The sequence below is a fragment of the Agelaius phoeniceus genome, chromosome 6, assembly GCF_051311805.1.
Source record: "Agelaius phoeniceus isolate bAgePho1 chromosome 6, bAgePho1.hap1, whole genome shotgun sequence".
NCBI classification, from domain to species: Eukaryota; Metazoa; Chordata; class Aves; order Passeriformes; family Icteridae; genus Agelaius; species Agelaius phoeniceus.
Genome location: NC_135270.1, coordinates 39,783,194 through 39,809,476, shown reverse-complemented (window position 1 = coordinate 39,809,476; position 26,283 = coordinate 39,783,194). Strand labels below are relative to the sequence as shown.

Below are 26,283 nucleotides of genomic sequence, written 5' to 3'. Positions count from 1 at the left end.
ATCAAGTTTTCCTAATGGTAACATGAGGGAGTAATTGGCATGTGTAAGGTATCTTATATTTCATTCTGTGATTATGAAAACATGTATTTATCTTCCCAGTATTTGTCAATGTGTTCTGTGTTTCTCTGAAACTGTTCTCTAATCCTTGCTCTGTTTCTTTCATTAAGTAAAAAAACATCTGGAAAGGCAGCAAGAAAAAGGTGTTCTGAATAATTTTAAATTGTTAGGTATTTTATATGTGTATATATATATATATATATATATAATATAGACATATATACACATATATACTCTCATCCCAAAGTTAAACATAAAAACCAGCATACTACATCATACAGAGATGGGGAACTTTATAGCAGTGCAAGAATGGAATTTTTAAGTGTTTTGTTTCTCTATTTAGTGTAGCTTCTAGAAGCAGAACAGAAACTTCTGAAGCAACTTTCTAGAGGTCAGTTGCTGAGATGTATTTTTTTTCTTTAGACTTGTATTTCTGCTGTTCCTGGAAATCAGGGGAAACACTTAGCTGTTTACTTTATCATGCTTTTAACCAGCAGAAGCAAGGAAATTTCACATTCTGCACTCTGCTGTCAGCTTTAAAAACACTATTATAGGGTGTCAAATTCACATCTGTGTTTCCATAGCAAATAAGGGTTTCCAGTAGTGTAATATTAAAAGAAAAACAATGCCATCAAAACTATCTTGAAAAGAAGCAACTTTTAGCATTGATGTTGCTGCAAATATATTTCCTATTTGCTATTTCTTTAATCATTGTGTGTAGAAGTAATTTCAGTCAATGGATAGAAGAATCCCTAAAATCTTCTGAGCTATTTTTCGCAGCTCATTTAATGGAAGTTGTCTATAGATTATTGACTAGTTCATCCATCTTTATTTAATGTAATGTATTTGAGAATGTTACTCAGTGCATCATCATCATCATAAGCATTGCATGTCTGGGACATGCACGTGTTTATCACAGCACGATCTGTCTAATTTGGATCATTTGCCTGTCAGCAGTCTTCCCCACAGGGTTTGCCCTGCACTCTCTGTGAAAGGCTTGGCACAGCTGTAGCTTAACCTGTGTGATAAGTGTGTGCATACTCTTAGCAACCTTCCCAGAGAGATTAAAGAAACTACAGCTCTGTTCAGCTGCACCTTGATGCTAAACGGTACCAAAATGTGTAGATCCTGGGAAACTGTATTCTGTTGTGGATGTAGTTGTAGATGTCTGCCAACTCCTCAGCCCAGACATCTCCCCTTCCCTCCCCCCTGCCCCCCCAAAAGAAAAGGAGTGAAAGTGCAATCATGAAGTAGGAAAAAAGGGAATGCAAATGGAAGGGGAAGAAAACCTGATTTCTTTGATTTTTTTTATTCATTTTGACTGAAATTAGAGTTACATTTACCAAAATTGCATTCAGTTGTCACTTCATAAATTGCACTTCTTTTCAAATTCTGTCAATGTCTTGTGGAGCAGAAAGTTGAGAAATATTTTGCTGATAAATTTTGATTTAAACTATTGGGATACAGTCAGTTTTAGAATAGTATTCCCAAAACATGTATAACCCTTCATTTAAAATGTTTGTAATGTCTTGTAAAAATGATAAACTTTTTGCTGCTTGCTTACTAAGTTGTTGCTATCTTTCTCAAGATGTAAATGCTGGAGGATCTTACTTTTTTTTTCTGCTTTGATCTCAAAGTTTAAATGCCATAGTGCTAGGGTTAGAAATACTTTGCAAGAGTCTTTATACAAATCCCACGATTCATTACATGGAAACACAATATTCTGATTGTAGATTTTGGAAAAGCTTGGCTTTGCACGTATGAATTCAGGGCCATAACTGCAGAGTCCTCCTTTATTAAGTCTGTTAATAAATATTTATGCATTTTAGCTTCATTCCACAGCACAATGATTACTTTGCCTTGAATTTCAATAGGGGCTTAGGTTAAAAAAATATAGGAATTATTTCTTTTATAGAACATCTTGTGGCCTTGGAAGAAGAGAATGGGGATATTTTGACAATAAAATGTGTGGCATTTCCTGTTGGTTGAAATTTTGTGTTACTTACTAAGGTAATATTTAATGTTATCATTGGCAAGGCAAACTTCTATAGGAAAATATCAGTGCAAATTTTACTAGTGAGATGGGAGTACAGGCCATAAAAATTCTCAGTTTCCCTTTTAAAAACTTAATCCATTTGTCCAACAGGAATGAATACAGAAGGACTAGAGGTTTTGAACTTCCCTCACATCTGGGTATAGCAGTGTATTTTGACTCCAAGCACAATAAAACAATCGTACTTGCTGGTGGTATATGACATAATGACCCAAATATGTTTTTAAAAAATCATTTATTGCTGTACATAAACAGCTAAGTTAGCACAAGGGATGATAAAATAACATTGGTAATTCTTCCTTTAGCTGGGAACCATTGGTGGCCCATTAGGATTCCAGATGTAGCCATGTGTGCTTTTCCATTTGTTTTCCAATGTCTAGTGCTTGGGCCCTTGGTACCTTGGCTGTGGTTGTCAAGCATGTTGGCTTTTCAGCTTGAGGTCTTCCTGGAGAAACACACTGGCCTACCTAATAGCTATAAAGCAGCTTATTGTCTTGGGCCTAGTTTGTTGGGACTAGCTGGAGTGAGGGCAGCTTCCTGTCAAAGGTCAAACACCAGCTTGACCGAGTTTTCTATGGTAAACACTTGTAACTGGACCTCAAAATCTAGATGTTAAAATATAAAGAGCAAGATGTTTTAAAAAATTATTTAGAAGACAGAAATCTGTTACAATTAATATCTAGTAAAGCTATCTTAGATTACGTTCAGGTATTTTAGTATTAATATGTGGAAAATATTTTCTACTTTCTTTTGCAGTCGATTACTTAAAGACTTTAAATGGAATAATGAAAGAGGAAAAAATCACTAGAGGAAGTAGCAATTATAAGCTGTCTTTGCCTAAAAGGTAAAATAAAACATTCACTTTTTTTTTTTAATAAGTTGGGATTCACAGCTGTCTTCAGCTATAGATAGTCTTGTGATGATAATTTAACAAAAAAAAAAAAGACCACATCAAACTTAAAATAGGAAAAGGCAAGAGTAGATCTGCTCTTAAATTACAGTTAGTGGGTTGGTAGTTGTTTATATAGATCCAGACTTTCAAGATTGTTGACCTGCTTAGTCCAGCTGAGTTTTCTGGGACTATTTATATGAGTAGCTCTCATCTAGAAACAATTGTTTGTCAGTCTGCCCTTACCTGATTTCAGTGAGACTATTTGAATGAGCATTATTCAGTGTCATTACAACCCACAGAAATGTGAATGACTGCTGAAATAAAAGTTTAGTGGTCATGTAAAAACTTATATTGTGAAAAATGTTGATTTAAAAAAAAAAAAATTCTGAGTCCTTTATTATATATGTGTGCTTTTGAAGAGAACTGGGTCTAAAACAAGACAGCATAAACATTCCTGTACTGTTTGTGAATATATGTGTGTCATATCCTTGTTTTCATTGGTGTATGTATTTTATATAGTCATCTGCCAGTATAAAACAAATTGATCTGTTTTTTTTTTTTGAGGTTGAAGAACATCATAGAACTCTAAGGTACTTTGTATCAGCTGTACTAACTGTGCTTACCTGGCATTAAGAATATTTTGATTTTCTGAGCTTTAAATCCAAGGATTTTAAATGCCCATGGGGGAATTTCTGAAATGTGAACAGTTTTATATGTAATCTAGGCTTAAATTTTCCATTGCAATAAAATCAAACCACCTACATCCATAATAAATGTAGGTGTCTAGCCCCACTAGTAAGTAGAGTAACACAAAACCAGGATTCATTATTCAAGATGCAAAGCACAAAATCATTACCAGAGATCAGCTGGATCCACGCGGCTGAGGAAATGCTGGTGGCAACCTATTTATTTCCTGCTTATGTTATTTTTAAAGCCAAACAGTGGAAATATTGTGCTTCTGGTGAGAAACTGGTATGAGTAGTCCAGATTAGGTAATGAGGACTAGTTGTGTGCCTAACGTCTTTTGGAAATCAGTTTGAGAGTGTTCAGACCCAAATTAGCCACAGCCTATTCTCTAAATATGAGGCTTTGGGCTAGATGGGATGAGAACTCACCTGTCCCCTGCTAAAGCTCCTTATGGAGCAAAGACTGCAGAATTTCTGAGGTCACAGAAACAAGGTAGTTGCTGGTGAGTTTTTGGGACCATCACGTGCAACAGGAAATGTAGTTTTTTGGTGTTTTTTCCCTCTCTTGCTACCAAAGTTATTCTCAGAACAGAAAATAACCTTGCTTACTTTTCAAAAAATATGTGAGTTAGTACTTAAAAATGAAAATTGAACTGAAAATGCATGGGCTGGAGGGAACATGGATGAAAGGAAAAGAGGGTGTAGAGAAAGAGCAGTGAAGTGGAAAGCCCAAGAGGATGAGACTAACCTCATCTTGTAGCACAGCCATGCTACATCAAGAGCAGTAACCAAGTGTTAAGTTGGTTACTGCTCAGTTCTGAGCAGAACTGGCTGAAGTTCCTGCTTTTATAGCTCACCAGAACCTCTGTTTTCTTCCCTGAACTCTCTATATTTTAATTAATTATCAGGTTGTTTAATTCTGTACCCATATACCATGTTTATATTTCAAGTACTATGTCAAAAGAGGGTTAGCTTTCAAATGGCATGACTACCAGAAGTTCATGACATCAATTAGGTGCATAGAGAATTCAAAGTACAGTGATAAGTACCTACTTTGATATATAATGGTAGCAAGGTTTGTGGGCATGTGTGGCTCTTTATTTGTACCATTAGATTCCTGTAGTCAAGTGTATAGTGCGCTTTTGTAAAGTGCATGTTTTTACTTTTATTTTCTGCTTGGAAAATACTAAGAATAAAATTGTAATCAATATGGATATCTGCCTAAAGAAATTCTTCTGTCGTATGTAATACTGTGAGCTGTGGTGCAGTCTTGCTCATTCCACAGCTAAAACACTGTAATAGTTCCTTTGGTCACTTCTACTCCAGCATTATGTTGCTAAACACTTTTAAAAGATAACAATTTCTTTGCCATGTAAAAGACTGGAAATTGGTTAAATCCCAAGCCTTTGGCTTTGTAAATTAAAAGTCATGTAGCTATCAGTAGAATGTTATTTGAGAAGCCATTGAAACTGCTGGGTCAGCAGATGTCTTTGAGGGTAATTCGAAGCAAGTCCTTGTCAGGGCAGGCTAATGACATCTGCCTGGTTAATGGCTTCTGCTCTCTCTATTACATACATTGTAATATCCAGTGGCCAGTCCACAGATACAACTGTCACATTTTGAAGTGCTTCTCATAGGATACAAAGACATTAAATCATTTTGGAAATCCAAGGTTAAGGAAAGCATTTGTTTTCTTTTTTTGGCATTTGCACTCCTTTGCCATCGAAGATAAATACAACAAGCCGGCAGTACTTTGCCGATTCACATCACTCTTGACCTGTTCTGGGCTTAGTTGGAGCCAGCTGCTGTACAGCTGGGCAGTGACTTGCAGTGTGTGTAAGGACACTTGCATACTGTCACTGCTGATAGCATACTGAGATACTGACTGCAATGTTAAATTTTTTTGTAAATTAGCCCAAGATTATACCTCTTTTTGAATTGTTTTCTGTAGATGTCAGAGATTGAGAACAGGTCTTTCTAACTGACTGGTGAGGAATTTTAAAGAGCTCACCTCTTCTCTGGATCCTATTACAAAAATAAGGTTTGGAAACATTGTAGTGCTGGACACTGTTCCAGATATGTTGTGAAGAGGGGGGAGCTCCACAGTGTGAATAATAAAATGGCAGAGAAATCAAGTATTTAATTCTGTTAATTGTTATAGATTGTCCTCTATTTTTATCATTTCTGTCTTTAGTATAGCAGAAGAAAGAAGTTTGCAATGCATACAAAATATTAACCAATAGAACTCATATATTGCTGAATCTTGTAGTCACTGTAAGAATTTGTCATTTGAAATTTCAGAGTACATATTGTAAGACTAATTGCATTCTGACTGCAGAGGAATTTTGGTGATAGATGAGCTCATCTTTAATTTTGTGTGTTAGTATGTGAAAGCATAATTTAATTAAGAGGAAAACATCATTGATATTGAAATGAAAAACATCATGCAAACAGAACAAAACAAAATGTCAACTGAATGTTTTTGGGGATTAAAATAATGGTTCCTGTATCTCTGCCTTGTTTTCTCTGTTAGGCATTTGAGTAAAGACAGAGGAAACAGAAGCATTCTGTGGAACTAAGTAGTGACTCCTACATGAAATAGGAAAATAGGAATTACTTTTCTCAAGGAAAAATATGTAATGCATCTTTTAAAGAACTAACATTTTACTTTATTAGGTGTTTTGAGGAGAAACAATAGCTTAAGCATTTTTAAATGTTTTGGGCTTTGGTGAGGATGTTCTTGTTACATAAATCATGTAAGACACAGTTAAAAGATAAAGGATCTAGCAATTATCTGTAAATGAGGAATCTGCATGGGATTCTCTACCCTGTGATAGCCATTGCAGAGAAATGGTCAGTTTTGTTGTGTTTCAGAAGCAGTACTTAGTTTGATATTACACCAGCCCCTATGATTATGTTATGGAACAGTCTCAGTGAATATTTAAGAATCTGTATTCCCTTGGAAGATACTGAATTAACATAGTGGAATTTTTTATTGTATATTACTTATAATGTAGAATGATCATCCTGAAGACTTCTCTATATTCCTGTGTGGAGATCAGATCCAAAACTGGTTAGATTGCTTCTCAGGAAGTGAAACACCCTGGATTCATGCCCTCCATACCAGAACACAGCACACTGTGCTTTTAGGTCAGTGTGAAATTTTAAACAATAAAAGCATGCTTTATCTTTTATAGACTATTTCTGATGCTGTGCATTTTTTTCTTTCTGCACAGTGATGTTGTTCAGCACTACTGTTGCAAGGCAACCTCAAACTGAAGGTAGCCTGTACCTGCTTCTGTCAGGCAGAAGATATTGAACCAATTCTGGATTGAGGAAAGGTTTAAATCCTAAGATGTGAACCAGATTTCTAAAGTTTCTCATTAAAAAAATAAACAACAAAAAAACCCCAGCAACAACAAAAAACCAAACAAACAAAAAACCAACCAACCAAAAAAAAAACAAAAACAAAAAAAAGGAGAACCAGGTTCTCCAATTAAAAAAATTCTCAGTTTTTCCATTAAAAAAAAAAAGACTGAGTGACTGAGGTTGAGCACTGCAAATACCTGCTTTTTTACTGGCATCTAATAGGCAGCCACAGATAAGTTTTCACAAGATCTGTGTCTTGTGGATCACAAGATACTTGTCTGTGTGCATGAAGTATATTGTAGATTTGCAAATTGGATTGAACCCTTTATGTGGCTTGTGTGTTGCTCTACTTAAGTTTTGCAACCTGGAAAGGCTGAAACATGAATTAATTTAACTGTTAAAGGCAGATGCTGATGGGCACAGAAGAAGCTTTTGGAACATTAAGCTTAAAGATTTGCCTTCGGGGTTAGCCGTCTCCTGAACAGAGCTCCTTGGAAGTGTGTGCATTAAGTTGTCCCATGTCTTATTTTAGAAGCTTGTAATCCTCTGCTAATTGTTTTATATTTTTCATGGAAATCAATATGTTTAAATCAACATTATTGAATTTAAATGCCATTGAAAGACTTATGTCACTTATATTCAGACTAAGGCAAACTCAGTCTGCTTAATGACAAGGTGACCTATTTTGTTCCTTGTCCATCTGCATCCTCATCCTTATAAAAATATTTGTGATACATTTCTGTGTAGTGAAGTGCCAGAGGGAAACTGTGTATTAACATGTAATTGATAATTGTCTTTAGTTATGACAGCACTTGGTGTCATTCAAGGATCCAGGGTGTGTTTAAGCATAAGATGATACATTAAGTGGTAAGTAATGTGAAAGTTTACATTAAATGCTGGTGCTGAAGAATGACTTGTAGGTGCCCAAAGATTTCTCTGAGCCTGCCCTTTATTTTCTGGTAAAGTCAAACTGCTGAGGTTGGATGTGTTTGGACTGCATTCAGACTGAGAAGCAGCAAGAAAAATTCTTCTGAGCAGTGCCTAAAAGTGTGTGGGGAAAACCTCTGAAGACCTGATTTTTAGGTGGTTTGCTTCCCATCCTTCTCTAAGGGGCAAGGTTGGGGCTCTCTGTATTTCAGCTGTTGTTTTGGGGTTTTTTTTTTAGCATGTGAAATTATCTCTGATGTTACTGTAACTATAAAGGATCTTGAGATCAGCAAATAAATTGGAATTATTGTGTCCTTCCATTTCTTTCTCTTTCAGTTCTTCTCTTATGGGACCCTTAATTCAAAACAATGGGGACTTGCTTCCAGTTGGTTTCTTCAGCAATGCTGCTGGGGGGTCTTTGACTGAGTGTAAGTCTTGATCCTTCCCATAGCCAAAGTGCCTTTATTGGCTTCTATTGTATGATTATTTAAACAATGTCAGTATGGAAATTGCTCCTTGGCAAAGAATATGCAGAAGGGATTTCAGATTCAAGTCTGCCTGTTTTGTGTTATGTGTGCAGAAAGACTTGCATAGAGCCCACTCTTTTTTTAAATGAATGAACACTCACTTTACTACTATTCCTTCTTGAGTTTGTCCAACCTTTTTGACAAAAAAAAAAATAGCACAGTGGTATTTTCAAAAGGTTTTTTCTGTGGCATATACTCAGCAATTTTCACAATTTTAGAGTATGTATATATATATATATATATATGCATGCTTTGTTTTGGCAAAGGTTTAATTTTTATGTATTTCAACTGAGAAAATAGGAAACAAAAGAAAAGTATGGTGTCCTGGGTAAAGTAAGGTTGTTTTTGAAGTGCCTGTTTGTAATTAATCTGTGATAATTCACTCTCTAAATGCAATTATTTCTCTAATAATACACTGAACTGAGTTCAGTGTTTACTTGGAGTTGACCTTAAATTGTCTGAATCCTCTTCTATTAAGACTCCTAGTTGTCTTGAAAGAAACATTCAGAAAGAATGAGCACTTGGATTTATAATAATTTTCAAAGACTGTGTTATTGTTCATTAAAATATTTTTGTCTTAGAGTTGAAGATTCCATCTAGCAAGGTACAGTAATTGCTACTGACCGAGAAATCACAGTCTGTGTGTGAGGGAGAGCCAATTTTGTTTTTGAATTTCCAGAGGAGAGATTCTGTGAAGCTGTCTACAGAACACACAGGGTTTTCTTTCATTTTTTAGATATTTTAATTGGCTGGAGATTCACTTTTATACTTCCATGGACCCGTACATTGTTTGATGTCCAACAGGCAGATCAATAATACCATAGTAATTACATTATTAACATAGATAATTGATTCATGTTTTTTAGGTAATATAGGCATCTAATAACCTCGATAAAAGCAACTAATAAAACCATAGTGTAGTTTGGATTTAAGAGGGGATCAAGCACTAATTGAGTCAACTCAGTTTTCATTCATCAAATGTCTACCATGCTTTCTTAAACAATTTTTTAACTTTTGAAAAATTAAATTTAGTGGCTTTTTATCTTGTGCTGCTATTGGTATGAGGAGACCTTAAAAGAATGCTTCTTCTTTCTATCTGCTGATATAGACCATAGAAGTCCAGGGAGTGGGCTATTATTCCAAGTTACTTTATCACTGACTCCAAGTTTATAAAATTGTTTTTCAATGGATTTGCATGAAAACATAGTTGGAGTGACTAAAGATGACGTGTCATTTGTTTGGCATTAGATATTCTAGTTTATTTTAATAAAATTTTTGTGTAATTGTGCGTGAGAAGAATGAATAAATGGGCATTTAGAAGGTTGATAGGTAAGTTTTTAGAAGGTTACATTTCCGGCTTATTTTTATACAGTGGAATTTTTGATGCTACAGTAAATTAAGAAGTTGGATGCTTTTCCTATGATATCCTATTTCACTAATACAGAATAACCTTGAGCCACAGTAGGGCAATAATTACCAAACTTAAATCAGAGACACACTCAGCCAAACAGCTGCTTTCAGTTTGTTAGGAGATCCATTTGATTTACTCTCTTGGTCAACGTTCATTAGTTTATAAGACAAAATTTCACTGGAGATTTTAACCCTGAATTCCCAATCTTGTTTGTTGCCTGCTGTAAAATTGCATGGTTTAAATGTCATGGCCACTCAATATGTGGGGGAGCTACTGTTGTGTTTTACATAGATCCCAGTTTTCTTGACAAGCAGTTTCAAATACTAAAGGGTGCAGGTAGAATTCAGCCCCAGACATATTTCCAGATAACCTTTCTGTTCTGTGGGAAAAGAGGGAAAAGTATTGTGTAAGATCAATGTCCTGCACTTTGGTGGTTTGTCAGCTAACATGGTGGATCACATAATTGTGAATATTTAGCAAACAAATTGTTTGTTGCACAAATTGTCACTGGTTTTGTATATTTTACAAGGTCATCACATCTCTGCTATCTCACCCTGAAGTTTATGTATTTCCGGGGTTTTATTGTGAAGTTTGAAACCTAATGCTGGCCCCTATTTAGCAGTGAACTCAACTGGTCTTAACCATGCCTGTATTTCAACAACTGTCATTGTTTTTTTACAGGGCTACTATAACAGCAACATCAGTGATAATATGGTGATTGTCACAAGCTATCTTAATGGCATTAGAGGTTACTTAAAGGAGAATGCAGACTTAAAATGTTGGGGTTTTTTTCTGTATTGGAGAAGTTTTCTTATGGTTATTCTAGTATTGCTGGCTCTCTGGATTTTTTTTTTTTTTCTGTTACATGTGATCAACATATCTGTAAATTTTGAAAAATGACTGAATTTGTACATGAAAGTGGAAGGGCTGGTAAAATAAAGAAATTTCTGATATATTTATTTGCAGCATCAGTTCTGTTATTAGAGTATGTTTTCATTCATGGTAGTCCAAAAAACAGGCATGGAAAAAAAGAAATTGTTAAATGTATCTCATATCTTTAGAATTAGTTTAAAACTTGTCTTTGTATTAAATTGTTGATTTTTTTTTTAACTTCACTAATAGCGTTTCTTGCCCTTTCTGTTTATGATTTTCCATTTAGAAAAGATAGTCCTGTACCTCATTACTCAAGTTCCTCATTGAGCACACTCAGCAATTTTGTGTTTGTCCCTTACTGTCTGGCAAGTCAACACTTCTAAAAAATGGGGACCACAACAGCTGCTTTTTTTGTGGTGCATGCTTATCAGTTGTGGAACAAAAAAATAGTACTATAGTGTTTTGCATGGCCTTTTTTGTCATCAGTTCACTTTGCAATAAATAATTACATATTATCCTGCTCTTAGCAAGCAGAATTTTAATCTCACCACCTACACATCACGTGAAAATATTAGTTTGTGTGCTCAAGGTTATCAAGGTAGCTGCATCTTAACTTCAGTCAATGTAAGCTAATTGTACAGGAAACATGAATGTGTTCTGATTGTACAACAGCCAGTTCATTTCATCTTCAGTGTCAGCGAGTGTCTCTGGGGTTTCACTTGATAGAAAAAGCACAGCCCTGTTATCCCAACAAGAGGAGAAACAGTTTGGAGCAGAACTAAAAAGCCCAGAATGGGTAAAGGCAGGCAGGTAGCTATCTCAGTGAAGAGAGATCTACAGTGTAACTGTTTTGGAGCCAGGCTTTCACCAAGCACGTCCTCACTTCCATTACACTGACTGGCAGTCTGGCTCTGGATGATCCTGATTTGGTTCTCATAACCATTGCATTTGTTGTGCCCTGCCTCTCCTGTGCAGCTATTGAAAAGCTGAAAGCAAAAGGCTGAAAGGCTTGCTCTAAAACTATAAATGGATTTGCTGGGCTATCTTTTTTTGCTTTTGAGGAAGGTAATTATCTCTAGAGCCTGGAAATTATTCTTTCTGAAGGATTAAGTTTCTAGAAAAGCATCTCTATAGAGTGCTCATTCTTTAGAAAGGCTTTTGTGCAGTCTTCATCCTGTGTTACCCTGTTGTATGTTGTTGATGCTGTTGCTCATAAATTACAAAATAATACTTAAAAGAGAAATGAAGTGTGTAGTTAAAACTTTATGGCACCCAATATTACCATTGTGATAAATCCATGTATATATCAAATGATAGAAACAACATATATTGACTGAAGTTGGTCATTGTATTTATGGATATCCTGACAATGCTGTCCAAGACATCTTCCTGTAAATTTATTGTGAAGACCAGTTCATTCAAACATAATTAAAGTAAAAATTATATATTGATGTTCCAGCAAAAGAGGAATAAAGATAAGCTACTGTAAATGGCTATTTCCTATCTTTATTTATGCATTCAACCCTGATAAAATTGGCCTTTTTGCTAGAGTCAAAGGAAATAGGCTATTGATCCATTGGCTCTGAAAACCCATCTTCCTTGTGAATGTAAAATAGCTTTCAATAGAATAAGTCTTGAGCTGGTTAGTGAAAAGAGCAGCTGCTTTTCTCTGGAAGAAAAGAACTTTGAGAACTTTTTTCCGGAGAACACTCTGGAACTTGTTTTGCACACAAACAAAATGGTGTTATACAGGGACACCTTTCTTTTTACTACCTTTTTACATTTGTATATCAGGCAAGGTTGGGAGATTTTTTTAGTGTTTTTACTTTTTTTAATTACATGATGAACTGCAGAAAATAGCTCTGATTTTTATCTAAAGTCCCTAACTCTTAATTCCTTACATCTGTAAAAGGATCTTAGGTGAAAGGAGAATGTGATCTTCCTCTGGTGGTTATTCTTAGGCTCCCTTGAAGCCCTAGACTACTTCATATCCCTCAGCTAACTTCTGCATACCAAGAGGAAGCATAAAATTGGTGGGGTTTTAGATCTTGTGCTCTGAAATCCCTTTCTATTCTTTCTGCCTGCAGTTTATCACTCTGCAGTTGTCTCAGCCAGGATCTGAGGGTTCTTTCTTAGTTTCCCATATGGGGTCTTTCATTGTACAAACAACCTCCAAAACAAACAAACAAGTAAATCTTGTCCTGGTTTTACTTACTTGATACCTGTGTTTTAGAGTTTCTGTCTTTGCCTAGAGCCAGGAAGGAAAAAAGCCAGTACGCTTTGGACCCCAAGGGGTAAAGAGGAAATTTTCATGAAAATGGACTGTACTTTTGATAATTGTTTTTTCATCAAAAGTTGTAAAACCTTTTGTCAGATACTTAAAAGACTCACAGAAATCTCCTTTTCAGATAAATGGGAACACACTCTGCTGATGCTGATGCTAGAGAATAAAAAATTGTTCAGAGTTTCACTGACATTACCTACAGGAAGAAAGGGTTGCACATTATTTTTTTACTTTTTCAGTCATAGAGTGATATTCTTGTATACTTTCAGCCCTGGCAGAAAAACCTATACATATTTAGCCCATACACTGCATAGTTTGAGTTTTTGAGATGTGAGGCAGGTGCAGACTTTGCCAGTTTTTCACCTTACTTAAGATGAGAGATCAAACAGATGCCGTCTGGAGCATACTAAATAAAAACAAAACTAAAAATTCAATGTGGAAAACTCAGAGAGTGAGCTTCTTTGTGGGACCATCCACAGTGGTGAGTGAGCATTCTTTTGACTCTTAGTCCTAGAGCAGAAAAAGAGAAGACAAACATTTGTGTTGTCACAGCTGAGCCCACTGATAGGAAGTTATTTCATTAGTGGAAATGTAATTTGTCTTTGTTTCTTAGTGACAACTCCATGCTAGACCTGCTTTATGATCCTCAGGATCTATGTAATGTTGTTTTCAAGTGATTTATTTGCTAACTTAAGCTTGGTTAAATTTGTCTCTGCAGCAATGATACTTATATTTTGTGAAAATTACCTGCTAAGGTAAGGCAATATTCAAAACTAAACTTAAGAAGCTTTTGAGGGAGAGAGGAAAGGAAGAATAGAAAACACCAGAGTATCCTTATTTAAACTTCTTAATGATACCCATGTGAAGATGGTGATTCCTTGGTACATTGTTAAATAGTTAGAGAATATACAAGAAAATGACAAAATTAGTCCATGTGTTAATTTGCAGGTCCCCTGAAAAGGCACTGAACTAAGATGATGACTCTATTTCAGTGAAGGAACTCTGTTCTTCTGAATAGTAAATGCTGAGAAATACTCCCTGAGCTTCTACTTGACTGGTATGAATTGTCAGTCATTGATATTGTAGAAGTTTGGTTTATTGGCTGTTATTATTACAGGGAGAGAAAGAGAGAAAGACTTAGGATGCGTTTTTGTATTTTTCCATTCGTGCTGCTTATTCCACCTTTCCTGTCTGATATAAATTTATTTGTATAAATTTACTTGCCATCTTTGTTTCATAATACAAAGATGGCAAATGCAATAATAATCAAAGGTAGGTGCTGGTGCTCTCCTGCATGTCACTTACAGCAGAATACAAAAAAGTACACTTCACCAAAGAGATGTGAGCCAGTCAATCCCCTGTGCATTTCACAGGAACCATGAAGCCTCTTCTATGCGAAAAATCAGGAGTGGGGTGCGGAGAAGGCTACAACAGGAGAATAAATACAGATGTCTGATAAGGAGGAAAGAATTAAACTTCACATGAATGATGTTCTAATGATGATTGCTGATCCCTTTACTTCAGTGGGCCTCATGCCTTATGAACTAAATGATGGTATTCAGAGGAGTCTCTGGCTTAAGAGTTAATTATATCAAATCCAGAGTAATAGCACTTGGAATGAACAAAAGATACTCAAAAAGCAGTGCAAGAAATATTTAGATTCCACTGGCTAGAAACCACAATAAACTTCTTAGGGATCCCCATTAATTCCCATCTGGAAAAAGTCTGCAATGAAAATGCAAAACCATTGAATAAAATAAAGTAAGTTACCATTCTAATAATTTGAATAGCAGAAAAAAATGGGAAATTATTTTCTAAACAGTAAGAGTTTCATTAACTTATTGAAATACAATAATTGCCTAATTAAAATATATAGCCATATTTTGGAAAATTCTGATACTTACTGCAGAATTACAGGCAATTGGGAAAAAAAATACCCAAACAAACCCAAAATGTTATTTACACATCAGTGGAACTTTATATGCTTGGGTACTTTTGGGTGCTTTAGAGGAGGTGTAAAATTCAATTGACCCTATTCAGAAGCCATCTCCAAAATCACTTACCTGTTTATGAAAGCTTTAAAAATCTCCAAATTATTTTAAAGTAAAATTAGTGATGTTGATATGTGTTCACTTTAAATAGTTCTGTCTACTTGAGAATGCAAAATTCTCTGCTTTTCCCTCCAGTGTGGTAATAATGTGTATGAATATTGAATGTTGTAAGAATAAACCTGCTACTGAGAGCTGGAGCATAAGTAAGGGTGAAGCTTTCCTGATATATGAAAATTTGCACAATAACAGAATAAATAAAAAATAAAATAATAAAACAGAATAAAACATAATAAAACAGAAAGAAAATAATAGCTTTTTATTGACTTAACATATATTTTAGGAGTTTTAACAGAAGAACAAAGTAAGTGTTATGGTTGGTGGGAGAATTCCAGGTAATGGAACATAAAGAAGGTAAACACTTCTAGTCAGCAGGTAGCTTTGTTTTTTAAATCTTGTCACAGAACTGTCTCTAAGAACGGGAAATTTCTGTGAATTAATTTTTTAAGTTTGTACTAACAAACTTGGAATGCTTATATTCATGGCTGTAACTTTATCATTGTCATGAGAACTTTTATGTAGGGAATGTTTCCTAGATAACTACCTGTCATAGAATCCAATGAAAATATGGTAATATTTCAGAATTTTTACTTAACTGTGAATGTTGGGAAAACTTACTGGTTTTTTTTTTATTTTCATGTCAAACACAGTGCAGCTATAATTGATTTTAAATAGAAGAAGATAATTTGGGAGGAGCATAATTTCTTCCTCAAATGCCCATATTTACTTATGTCATGATTTCAATAATACCTACTAGGCAAGGATTGTTTTGAGTTGCTTTTAGTAAGTTGAAATTCTTTGCTTCTGGGACTCCTATTGGTGTAAGAAGCACTTTTATTTTTCTCTGTAGTACTCAACTAGAATTTACTTTTGTAGATAAGCAGTTTTCTTATATTTTCTTCACAAATAATCTACAAATGTAATAGATTATCAGCTTTAATTAAATAAAATGTCAATGGCATTTCCATTTGATAAGTCTTGTACAAAGTATATGAATCATTGGTTACAAGCTGAAATGATATATTTATACACATTTGTAAAAGCTTGTGTGCATATATAGCACACGATGTGGATAGAATAGTGAATAAAGGCATCGATGACCTCAAGGAATATCTGATTTTAACAAATGTATATCTTTAAATTGGAAATCTAATTATTTGCCTTAGATTTGCACTGCTCAGGAACTTAATGCAAGACTATGTTAAATAAACTTATTATTTCCGTTTTTCATTTAACCCGTGGGTTATGGTATGACCAATCTGTTTTATATCCTCAATCAACAGATGATTGTATTTGGTAATAATTTATCAAGAATAAAAATCTGTTTTTGAAACTAATCACCTCATGTTAGGTCTGCCCATTTTCAGAACCACCATCTGATATTCATTTTGTCTGCAAGACAAACATACTGATGAAAATGCATCTACCACAGGATATAGCTAGTAGAATGAAGCAGTTCTACTCTCTGTATATATTTAGAATATTTTGTTTTCTCAACAGATGGAGCAAATTTTAGTATTAAAGGGAAAAAAATCAATTTTACATAGAATATAAACAATTTTTAAGAAGTACGTTTTGCATTTCTGATTAGTTTCCAGCACAACATCCCATTGAATTTGAGGGTCAATTTGGGCCATATCAGGGTGAAAAGATTTAAAAGTTTGCTTTAACTGCTTTCTGTGTTTGCCATGAGAAGGCTGTATCTGGAGAGAGTTCTGAGCAAGTCTTTGGATCTGGTCTACTAAATTTAAATGCCAGGTTTTCTTTTGGATGTTCTCCCTAGTCTCTCAAGTGGCTGTTTTTTGAACAGATTGAAAGCACAGATGAATTCATGCCCTGTGACTTCTGCCCTTCTCTGCTCAGACTTCTGTCCATTGCCTAACATGAGGTATTCTTTTTTTAGGCTGTCTGCTGAGTCTTTTAGTTACTTTTGAGACTTTCCTAATCAAAGCTTCCCATAACACTAAAATATAGGCTTGATCAAGACAGTGTGAAAGCCCCATGCATGGTGTACTTGGAATATGGAGCTCAGATTTATACTCTGTATACAGTAGTTCTTTGACGTTAACTTCTGTCCCACAAGGTTTGAACTGGGAATACCAAGCTCGTTTTAATTTGCAGTGCCAGCTAGATTTAGACTTTTTGACCCTACTGAAATTCTACTCAGCTTTTTATAGTGCAAAAAACTTATTAAAATTTAAAGTAAATCTCAAAAGAGGCAATAAACTGCTACAAAGTAATGAAATTATTTTTTTATTTTTGATTTTTAAGAACTGCACGTACTGTGACTGGAATTCTTGCAGTGTTATTTCTTCCACAACTGCTTTATCAAAATAAATCCAAACACTTTCCCAAGGAATTTATAAGTTGTTAGCAAAATTAGGAAGTTAGGAATTTTATTATGTCAAGTTTGTGTGTCAGATATTTTTTTTATACTACTTTTTAGCAGGCAGCTATCAATGTGATTTGAGATCACAACAATAACGAGTATTTACAATTCCAAGTAATATATTCTGGAGTCAATATTTTACCTACAGATGAACTGTTCTTATTCTACACATTCATTTTATTTTTGGGAGGTGTTTTTTTTACAGACTTAAAGCCAGGGGGCTTTTCATTCCACTATAACTCTCACCCTTCCTCCACCCTAATTTTGCTGGTGTCTTGGCCACCATGACAACAAGGATTTTATCTGACAAAAAGTTAAAAAGCTTTGGAAAACAAAGAGGCTAAAAAAATGAAATACAGCTGTTTGCACACAAATATAAACCAGAAGGCCTCAAATCCTTTCTACTGATTGGCTGGATTACTTGAAATGTGGCTCATTGTTTCATAATAATCAGCAGTTATTTTTCCCTATTAAAATATAGACTGGCAAAGTATTGGAAACAGCTTTCCCAATCCATTTCTATGAGGAACTGAGAATATAAAACATCCCTGTAACTTTTACTGCTTACATGTTAAGGGACCCACCAAAACAAAACTGCTTAGGTTCAAAATCCATTTTTATATATATGCATATTAAAAATGGTTTTATATACTATTTTTCAATACTGAGGAGTCTTTTACAAAGTAGCATTTGTCATTATTGGTGGTGCTGTGAGTAGGCAAATGTGGCATCTGCCATAAGTTCAGTTATAGCTCTCTTACATCTATAGGTGTGTTGATCCTATTTTATTAAGAAAGGAAATGTTGGCCAGGATTCTGGAGTTACAACCAAGTTTTAAAGAAAAATGATGGGAGATTAATTTCCAGTTGGATGCCAACCAAAGACAGGCAGAGATTTACAGCTCCTTCATTTATCACATCACATCACAGCAGGCTCAAGTCTACTTTTGAAGTTCACATGCCCAGTATGGTTTTAATTTTAACTGTGTAACAGTACTTACCTATATGTACACATAATGATATGTGTAATGCTTAAGGTGTTGTTTTCTTGGTAATTTCAAATAATATGACTGTAGTATCAGGCTATTCAGAGAAATGGAATAAGGCTACAGTATAAAACAAAGCACAAATTCTGACCCAACATGTAGCCAGCAACGTGGGAATCTGCATCCACGTGCTCCCTAGAAAGAAGAAAAATTCTTAATTTGTAGTAATACTCAGCTACAAATACAGCAGAACTATACAAATTTTTGAGAAAATGCAGATGATTTTGTCTTCACTGCTGAGTTCCCTTGGGTGTGAGGTAAGGAGCTCCTGTAATTCTCATTTTTTGGGTATTCTGCATACTGGAAATTAGTGAAAGGCTGGCAACTTGAGTAGTAGTGTCTTTATAAGTGAATTGAATTGTTTCTCTTTAGTTTTGCAATATTTTTATTTTAGAATGCATTCAATCTTGACTTGAAAAGTTAGTAAACATTAGCTTTTTAAAAGTACAGTGTTCTTCCATTTTTTTTAAATTTGTCCTCCTTTCTTGTAAAGCAGAAGTCTTTTAATTTGTGTGTGTTCCTACTCACACTTAAAGCACTGAGGTGGTAACTCTGAGAAAGAAGTTATTACTTACATCTCTTTCAAACAGCTCTTCAGCGTGTCAGGAGCTTGACAAAGCTGACTGGGCTGTGAAACTAGGGCATTGTCTGATGCTGTTAACTCACTCTCACTAAGTGTGAGAGTCACTTAATACTCAAGGACTTGATAAATTATCTTCATTCTTATGATCTACCTCTTTCTGGAAGGATTAAGTTAAAATCTGAGTAATACTTTTAAAATTATACTTCTGTTTTAACTTGATGCAGTGAGTTTTGGATAATATGCTATGTGTTTTGATATATTTTATCATCTAAGTGTTCTTAAAGCATCATGAACAAATAAGTATTTGATTGTCTTGTGCACATTTCTATTCTATACACATAGGATAATAATAAATGGAGAGGTGTGCATGTGAGGTGTGCTTGAGAAAATCCTATCTGCTATGCTGTCACTGGAATTTGCTAGGGAATTTTTTAATAGAACTGAAAAGAGTAGGATACATAGAGATCTTTTGAAATATGTCATCACCACCACCTTTTTAGTTTCAGTATAATAAGTTGTGTGAGGATACCTTGTGTTTCCCTATTGCTTCTTTGCTTCAGACCTGGTAAAAAAAATTGGACATCAAGAAAAGGAAAGGAGAAAAATCAAAAACTCATTGCTGTCAAAATTTTTCTTCAAAATCTGAAAGAAAATATTCTGATTTAGAAAGTGTTCTGCATAAAAGTCAGTTTTCTTGTGGTTGTACATTGATTCTTCCATATCCTTCAATTCTGGAGAAGTTTCTCAGATACATGTTTACTTCAAAAACATCAGATTAAAAGAGAGTTCTTCTCTTTTCTAGATTTTTATTTTGGAGGTCATATTTGTAGTTAGTCCACAGTATCTGAATTGCTACTAAAGAATTAACAGTTGGTTTTGTTGAATGAGAAAAAAAAGGTGGAAAAATAACCATTGTTTCTCCTTGCCTTCCAAGTTTCTCACAGGGAGTGCAGAGTCCTGAGAAATTTTATATGTAAAATTATTTTGCTTTAGTCAGACTTCTTTGGGGAAGAATGTTCCTACAGCAGCAGAACTGTATTCATTTGAAGTTATCACAAGAACTTAAAGTATATATTAAAAAAGTGTATACATGTGGTAGATTTGTATATATGTATGTATAATTCTTGCTAATGAAGTACTGATTTCAAATGCACTCAGTTTTAAGAAATAGAAAATAAAACCAAAACATCAACAACGAATGGTTTTGGTGGTTCTCTTTGCTTTAATTGTATTGCTCTTTATCCGGCTCTCTTGATGAGGTTAATATAATTTTACATTCAGTGGCCAATTCTACATTTTGAAGTTTTCACACATGGTTTGAGTTTCTAGAGGTTTCCTTAATTTTATCCATGCATAAATTCAGTGTCTAGTCTAAGCTAGTTATCTAAGCTTCCTGTATTAAAGTGCACAGTGAGAGGCATCTTGTCCAAGACTGTCCTAAGATTGGTATCTAAAGTGGGGGCAAATGTTCTCCTATGAAACTTTTATCTGTCCTGGTTTAGTGGAAAATTGTTTCCTTAGACTAGTTACTTGACTTTTTGCCTAAGGTGATAGATGAGATAAATGCCACCCCATGTGATAAAGAACATAGTTTTAAGGCTTCCTCAGTGCAAGGAAACTAGTCTAGTGATTTTGGGGTGTCTTAAACACTTAAGTAGTCCCATTGGCCCACTTAAGTAGTCCCATGAGAAGCCCAGCTTCTCATTCTTTTAAGGATAAATGCAGGAATAAATCCATGCAAGATGGACCCAAACCAGTAAGTTGACTTCTGTATTCTAGAGAGTAGTTTTGTACCGCTTTGCTGTGTACCCATTCAGTTCTTGATATATCATATCAGAGTCTTGGGAGAAGTAAATTAAAGTGTAGTGTATTCCTTGCTACTGCTCCATGGGTTTCTTAAAACCACTGTACAGAATGAGGAGCTTAATGATCCTCAATTTTAATTCTAGCTCAGATTCCAAAAGCTCAATGTTAAGAACATTTTATTACTGCTTTACAGTTTAGCCTTCTGTCAATAGTTTTGCCTGCAAATCAAACAAGCATGTCTTCCTAGGGCTAAGCATGGGTACAAAGGCAGTTTCCATGGTTCAGCTGATGCATGTTAACTAGTTGAACTGAGATAACTGGATTCTGTGGCTGTGCCCTTTTTATTTCTCTAGGAAAATCATAGAGCGTCTCTGGCTCTGCCTTGCTTAGAGCCAAAAGAAATAGAGGTAGAGACTGAAACAGACTAGAAATCATAATCTTGGCAGTGCACTGAAATTCATTTATTTGAGCACAAGCATACTATGTCACAGCTCCCAACATAATTTGAGGCAGATGCCCTCAGTCTGTCCTCCTCCAAACTGAGTTTACAGTTCCTATCACTATTTCCAGCTGTAGGAGAGGCAAAAAGTCTGAAAGCTTCAGTATACCCCCTTGTCATAGAAATGTAGGTGAAAACCTCACTTATCTCTGGGAAACCGTGTATTTAGCCTGTATTTGCTATGTATTAACTGCAGCTTGTGAGAAACTCTACATCCTGTTATTTTACTTTTAATATTAGATTTCTAATTCATGTTGGTATGAATTCAAATTTGCCTGTCTCTGTAATCCTGCTGGGAGGGTGAGAAAATTATTACATTTCAGATAAATTGGATCAGTATGAAATATTGCTTCCTTATCCTCTAAAAACCTCTAACTGTAGTACCAGAATATTCTCAAAACTTAGATCACAGTTCATAGCATTGTGTGGAGAGAGTCAGGCATCTGGAATATTGTGAAGCTTGAATGGCATGGGAAGACATTTCAGTTTTTTTAGCATGAGCTTGTGCATGTGGTTTTTTTTCTTGGTCACTGCAGTAGAATAAAGCAGAGGGAAAACAGGTAGAAAAAGGATCATACGGAGAGAGCAGGAACACAGACATTTTTAACAGTGAATTGAAAACAGGATGGACCTATTTGCTTTAATTTACTGCTGTGTGTGTCTTTTCACTAATTTTACTAGGATTCAGGCATTCCAGTGTGACTGTGAGGTCATAAGTAGCAACTAGGGTAGACATTCAGGATACTTTCAGCTCTCATTAAAATTAACTGGAATTGAGAGTTCTTAACATCTGGCATCACTGGGTCCATCCTTAGCACCTTTTTGAAAAGCCATTATAAATAAAGCTTCTTAGTAGATTTAGATGAAGTTATATAGGAGTGTCTAATATTGAGGATATGCTGGATTATGTGACTGAAAAAGGAATTAATTATTATGCTTCACTTCATCAATTACATCATCATATGTATGTTTACTTTCTCACATCCCTTTTTAATATGCTTTGGCAATTGTTGCATTAGGAGACAAATATTTTTGCTGAGACTAATTCTAAAGGAAATATGACTTTATAGTGAACCCCAGTAATGATTCCTCATGTGAGAGAAGGTGTTATAAGACTGAATTTTGAGCAAGTTGGAAAGTGTGACGTTGGCTGTATGTCTCAACTAAATGAATTAGCTGGCCGTTGAGAAAAGGATGTGCTTTTAGCTGAGGAACAATTGGACAGAAAAGATGACTGCTATGCCAAACTGAATGACAAGCCACTAGAGAAAATGCTCTGTGGCAGTTCCTTTTGAAGTGAGTTTCTAGATCTTTGGAAGGAGCTTGCCAGGGCTAGACTGGAAGTCCTCTGTAATTATTTGACTGCCAGAAGTTGAACTTACACATAGTTGTACAACATACACTAACATCAGGAACAGAGTGAGATTCAGGAATAGACAGAGCAAAGTACCCATGTGCTGCTTATGGTTGTTTTGTATGGCACTGTTACCCTAAAATACTGCTGACTCCTGCTGACTTGGAGGCACAGCTGCTAGCAAATCGTGCCATTAGGCTCACAGTGTTCTCATGCACTATGGCTGCAACCAGGGACTGGCAGCTCTGTCTGCAGCATCAAATTAGGGGGTGATAGAAAAAGAACCTAACAGGAGGATGTCCAGGAGACCTACCTGCTGCCCTCAGTTTAAGACTGACAGTAGCTAAAAATTACAATTTTACAAGTATAAGAACACAGAGTTGAGAGTTAAGCAACTGGAGCAGCCAATGGAAAAAATTAAGTGTTTTTGAAGGGAAAGTCGATACATTGGAACAATGGGAGGATTCTTGATCCACTTTTCAGTTGAGATGCATTTCTAAAGTTGCAGAGTGAGTGCTTCATCCAGTTAGGATCCAAATTGAGAATGTGTCATCTGAGAGTGGGATACAGCAGCCCTCTTTGTTATGTAATTGCTATTGACAAGCACAAAAAATCAGTGTGGTTTGAATTCCCTCCAGCCTGAAGAGATTAACCACCCTTCCTTCCTGGATGCTAGATGAGTCCCCTGCTGCTGTGTCCCAGAGAATAATTGTACCAGTGGAGGTTCATCCTTCACCTGTGCTGCTTGGAGTGGGATGTGATGTTGCCAGGAATTCAAGAAGGCAAACAGACATGAGCAAGCTGGAGTTGTGAAACTAATAGAAGGGGGGGAACCAAGTGATTTCTCTATTTAATGATGATTTAATGGAAAATTCCAAAGGGAGGAAAAGTAAAAAACAACAAAAAAAAAAACCAATCAGAAATATAAATTTCCAGATGCTACAGTCTTAAAAGTAATATAATAGCAGGTACAACACAGGTATATCCTCTGTGAAATGACAAAAGGAAAACTACACTGACTGAATTTTTATTAGTGAGAGTGTGGGAAACAGTTCCACATGAATAAGGCAGCTAGACTTTGACTGTTTCCAGCTTCATCTTAATGTTTAGGCTGTGGTGCTTGCTGCAAAATGGATTAGAACTGTTTTTAAACACAGATTCTCACTTGTGGAAAATCAGCTACTGGCAGCAGTGTCTTGCTCTACAGTTGGGTCCAAAGGCGATTGTCCCAATGGCTTCTAACTTGCTCTGGGCTCTGTAACGTGATTACATTGCTGTGGGGCTGGCTAGACCGCTCATCCTCTGGGAGCAGTTTAACCTTTAATTTGGAGGAATTTGCACTGTTACATATCTGTGTACAAAGGTCATATCATGTGGTTTGTGCTCTGGATGTTCGTTGTCTATTTCCACATACACTTTAAATTGAGCCTGTGTTATGTGAAATCAACATATTCTCTTCAAAGACCACCTACCATCTGGATCCTGACATCATGTTTTTCTTGAGAGTCAGTGAGGTAAATGGTACAGACCAGCCTTCACTACTCTTATATCAGTTTGCTAATCAGACAGAGCTGTAATAGTTGAAACACTGATCTTTTTAATATAAAAATGTTCATGTTTTACATATGTTTTATCCATTCTTTTATTTTATGTGTACATTTGGGGCTTTCATCATGTTCTCAATCCCCATTGGCCTTACTGACTTTGCAATGATTTAAAGATTTTACGTATTTTAATTCTCCTAGTCCTTTCCCTTTCCGCTCTTAACGTTTCTGTGTTTCAATTTTATTGGCCTCAGGAAAAATTAATAAGTAGTAGCTATTTTTAATAAATCTTTCATTTATTTCCATTGCATTTATCCTCAGCAGTATGAAGAACTTCTTTAGGTTAAATACTACAGTTTATGCTTTATTCTCCTACTGCTCTTGGTATTAACTGTCAAAATTCTCTATGTACTAACTTATGTCATAAAACCAGAAATCTTAGTCAAATATTTTATTAATTATTTAGCATTTATGTAATTTTAATCCTAATAGAATACAGAGCTGTAATTTCCATTTATTTGCATTTTCTTTACCTATTTGTATTGCTTGTATCTACCTTAACTTGTTCTAAAACCTAGTCCATACGATTTTTAAATCCTCTATAATTTTCAAAGATTTATCTTTGTAAAAGGAGTCTGTATATCCAAGTAATCACTACAATTGAATTAAACTTTTTAAATTAAAAATTTATCCTCATTCAAATGTATCATTTTAACTGTTTAATGAGACGAAATTAATTTCCATCTCAGTAGTATCTGGCTCATAGTCATGGCAGATCTCAATTTATAAGAGCAAGGAAATCAAAAGAGAGGTGTGATCAAAAAATTCAACGTTCTACTTGATGTACATATTCATAGGAAATTTTGAGATGTTTTACTTTGTTTAGTGTACATATGTGCAGCTTTTTGTCTTGCAGTCTCAGTTTCTTGTTAATAGTTTTGTTATTACAATTATTGTTTATGAGTGTATTATTCTAGTAATAAGGAGATGATCTGGTCCAGCTTAAAGCAGGTCAAAGTCAGATAAGACTGCTCAGGCCATATCCAATTGAGCTGCTATATCTCTAAAGTCCAAGATTCCACAGCTGATCTGGGAGCCTATTACAGTGTTTGACAAACCTAGTGGTGAAAAAAAAATATTCTTAGCATTGTGGCAGCTGTATTGGATACAAATCAAGAGTCGAGAGTATTGGGGTTAGTTTATACTTCAAAAGTGTAGAACCAGTTTTAAATCATCCAAATAGCTTATTGACAGAAGAATGAACCATTCTTCCATATCAGAGCTCTTGACTGACAACTCTGCTGGAACATCTACCTTCTTTACAGTTAAAACTTGAATTCAGCACTCTTCTTGTCATTATGTTACATCTATGAGTGTTTAGAGGACTTGATATTACTGTGTAGACATGAGATAGTGAACACCACTGTAAAAACCTCTTCTGGATAATATCTAATATAGGGACGACAGCTTATTAAGGCTGAGGTGTACCTGCTCTACAGACCTATTTATTTATACAGGGAACTACAGTAGTGCCATAGAGTGTTCTATGAGATTACACATTTTTATGCATAATTATTCTAAATCCTCTGGGACATTTTCTGTATCTTACCATGTTCTGTGCCATCCATGTTATTATTGGTGGCAACAAGAAGTTTTCTATCATTGAAAACCCTAATAAAGATACAGATATTAAGAATGTCTTTCTATTTTAATATAAAGAACTACATGGAACGTATTTTCCCTGTAATTACAGCAGTTTTGCCTTGAAAGTTATATTGTAATATCAGAGGGTTGGAGGGTTTTAAATAAGAATTAAAATCTCTGTGCAGCTTGATTTTCTTTGTGCTCATTCTTAAGGATATAGCAATCATTGCAT

The 26,283-nt window shown here is 35.2% G+C and overlaps 1 protein-coding gene across 2 annotated transcripts in view; it reads left to right on the top strand.

Moving 5' to 3' along the window:
* Window positions 1-26,283, top strand: part of SLC25A21 (solute carrier family 25 member 21) — a 232,047-nt gene that overhangs the window by 46,488 nt on the left and 159,276 nt on the right. Inside the window, exon 2 of one of the 2 annotated variants that reach the window (XM_077180463.1) lies at window positions 8,321-8,412. The exons of the other annotated variant lie outside the window; for it this stretch is intronic. Within the exon in view, the coding sequence (XP_077036578.1) occupies window positions 8,331-8,412 (82 nt within the window). The 5' untranslated portion in view covers window positions 8,321-8,330. The remainder of the gene's footprint in view (window positions 1-8,320; window positions 8,413-26,283) is intronic. 2 annotated transcript variants of the gene reach the window in all.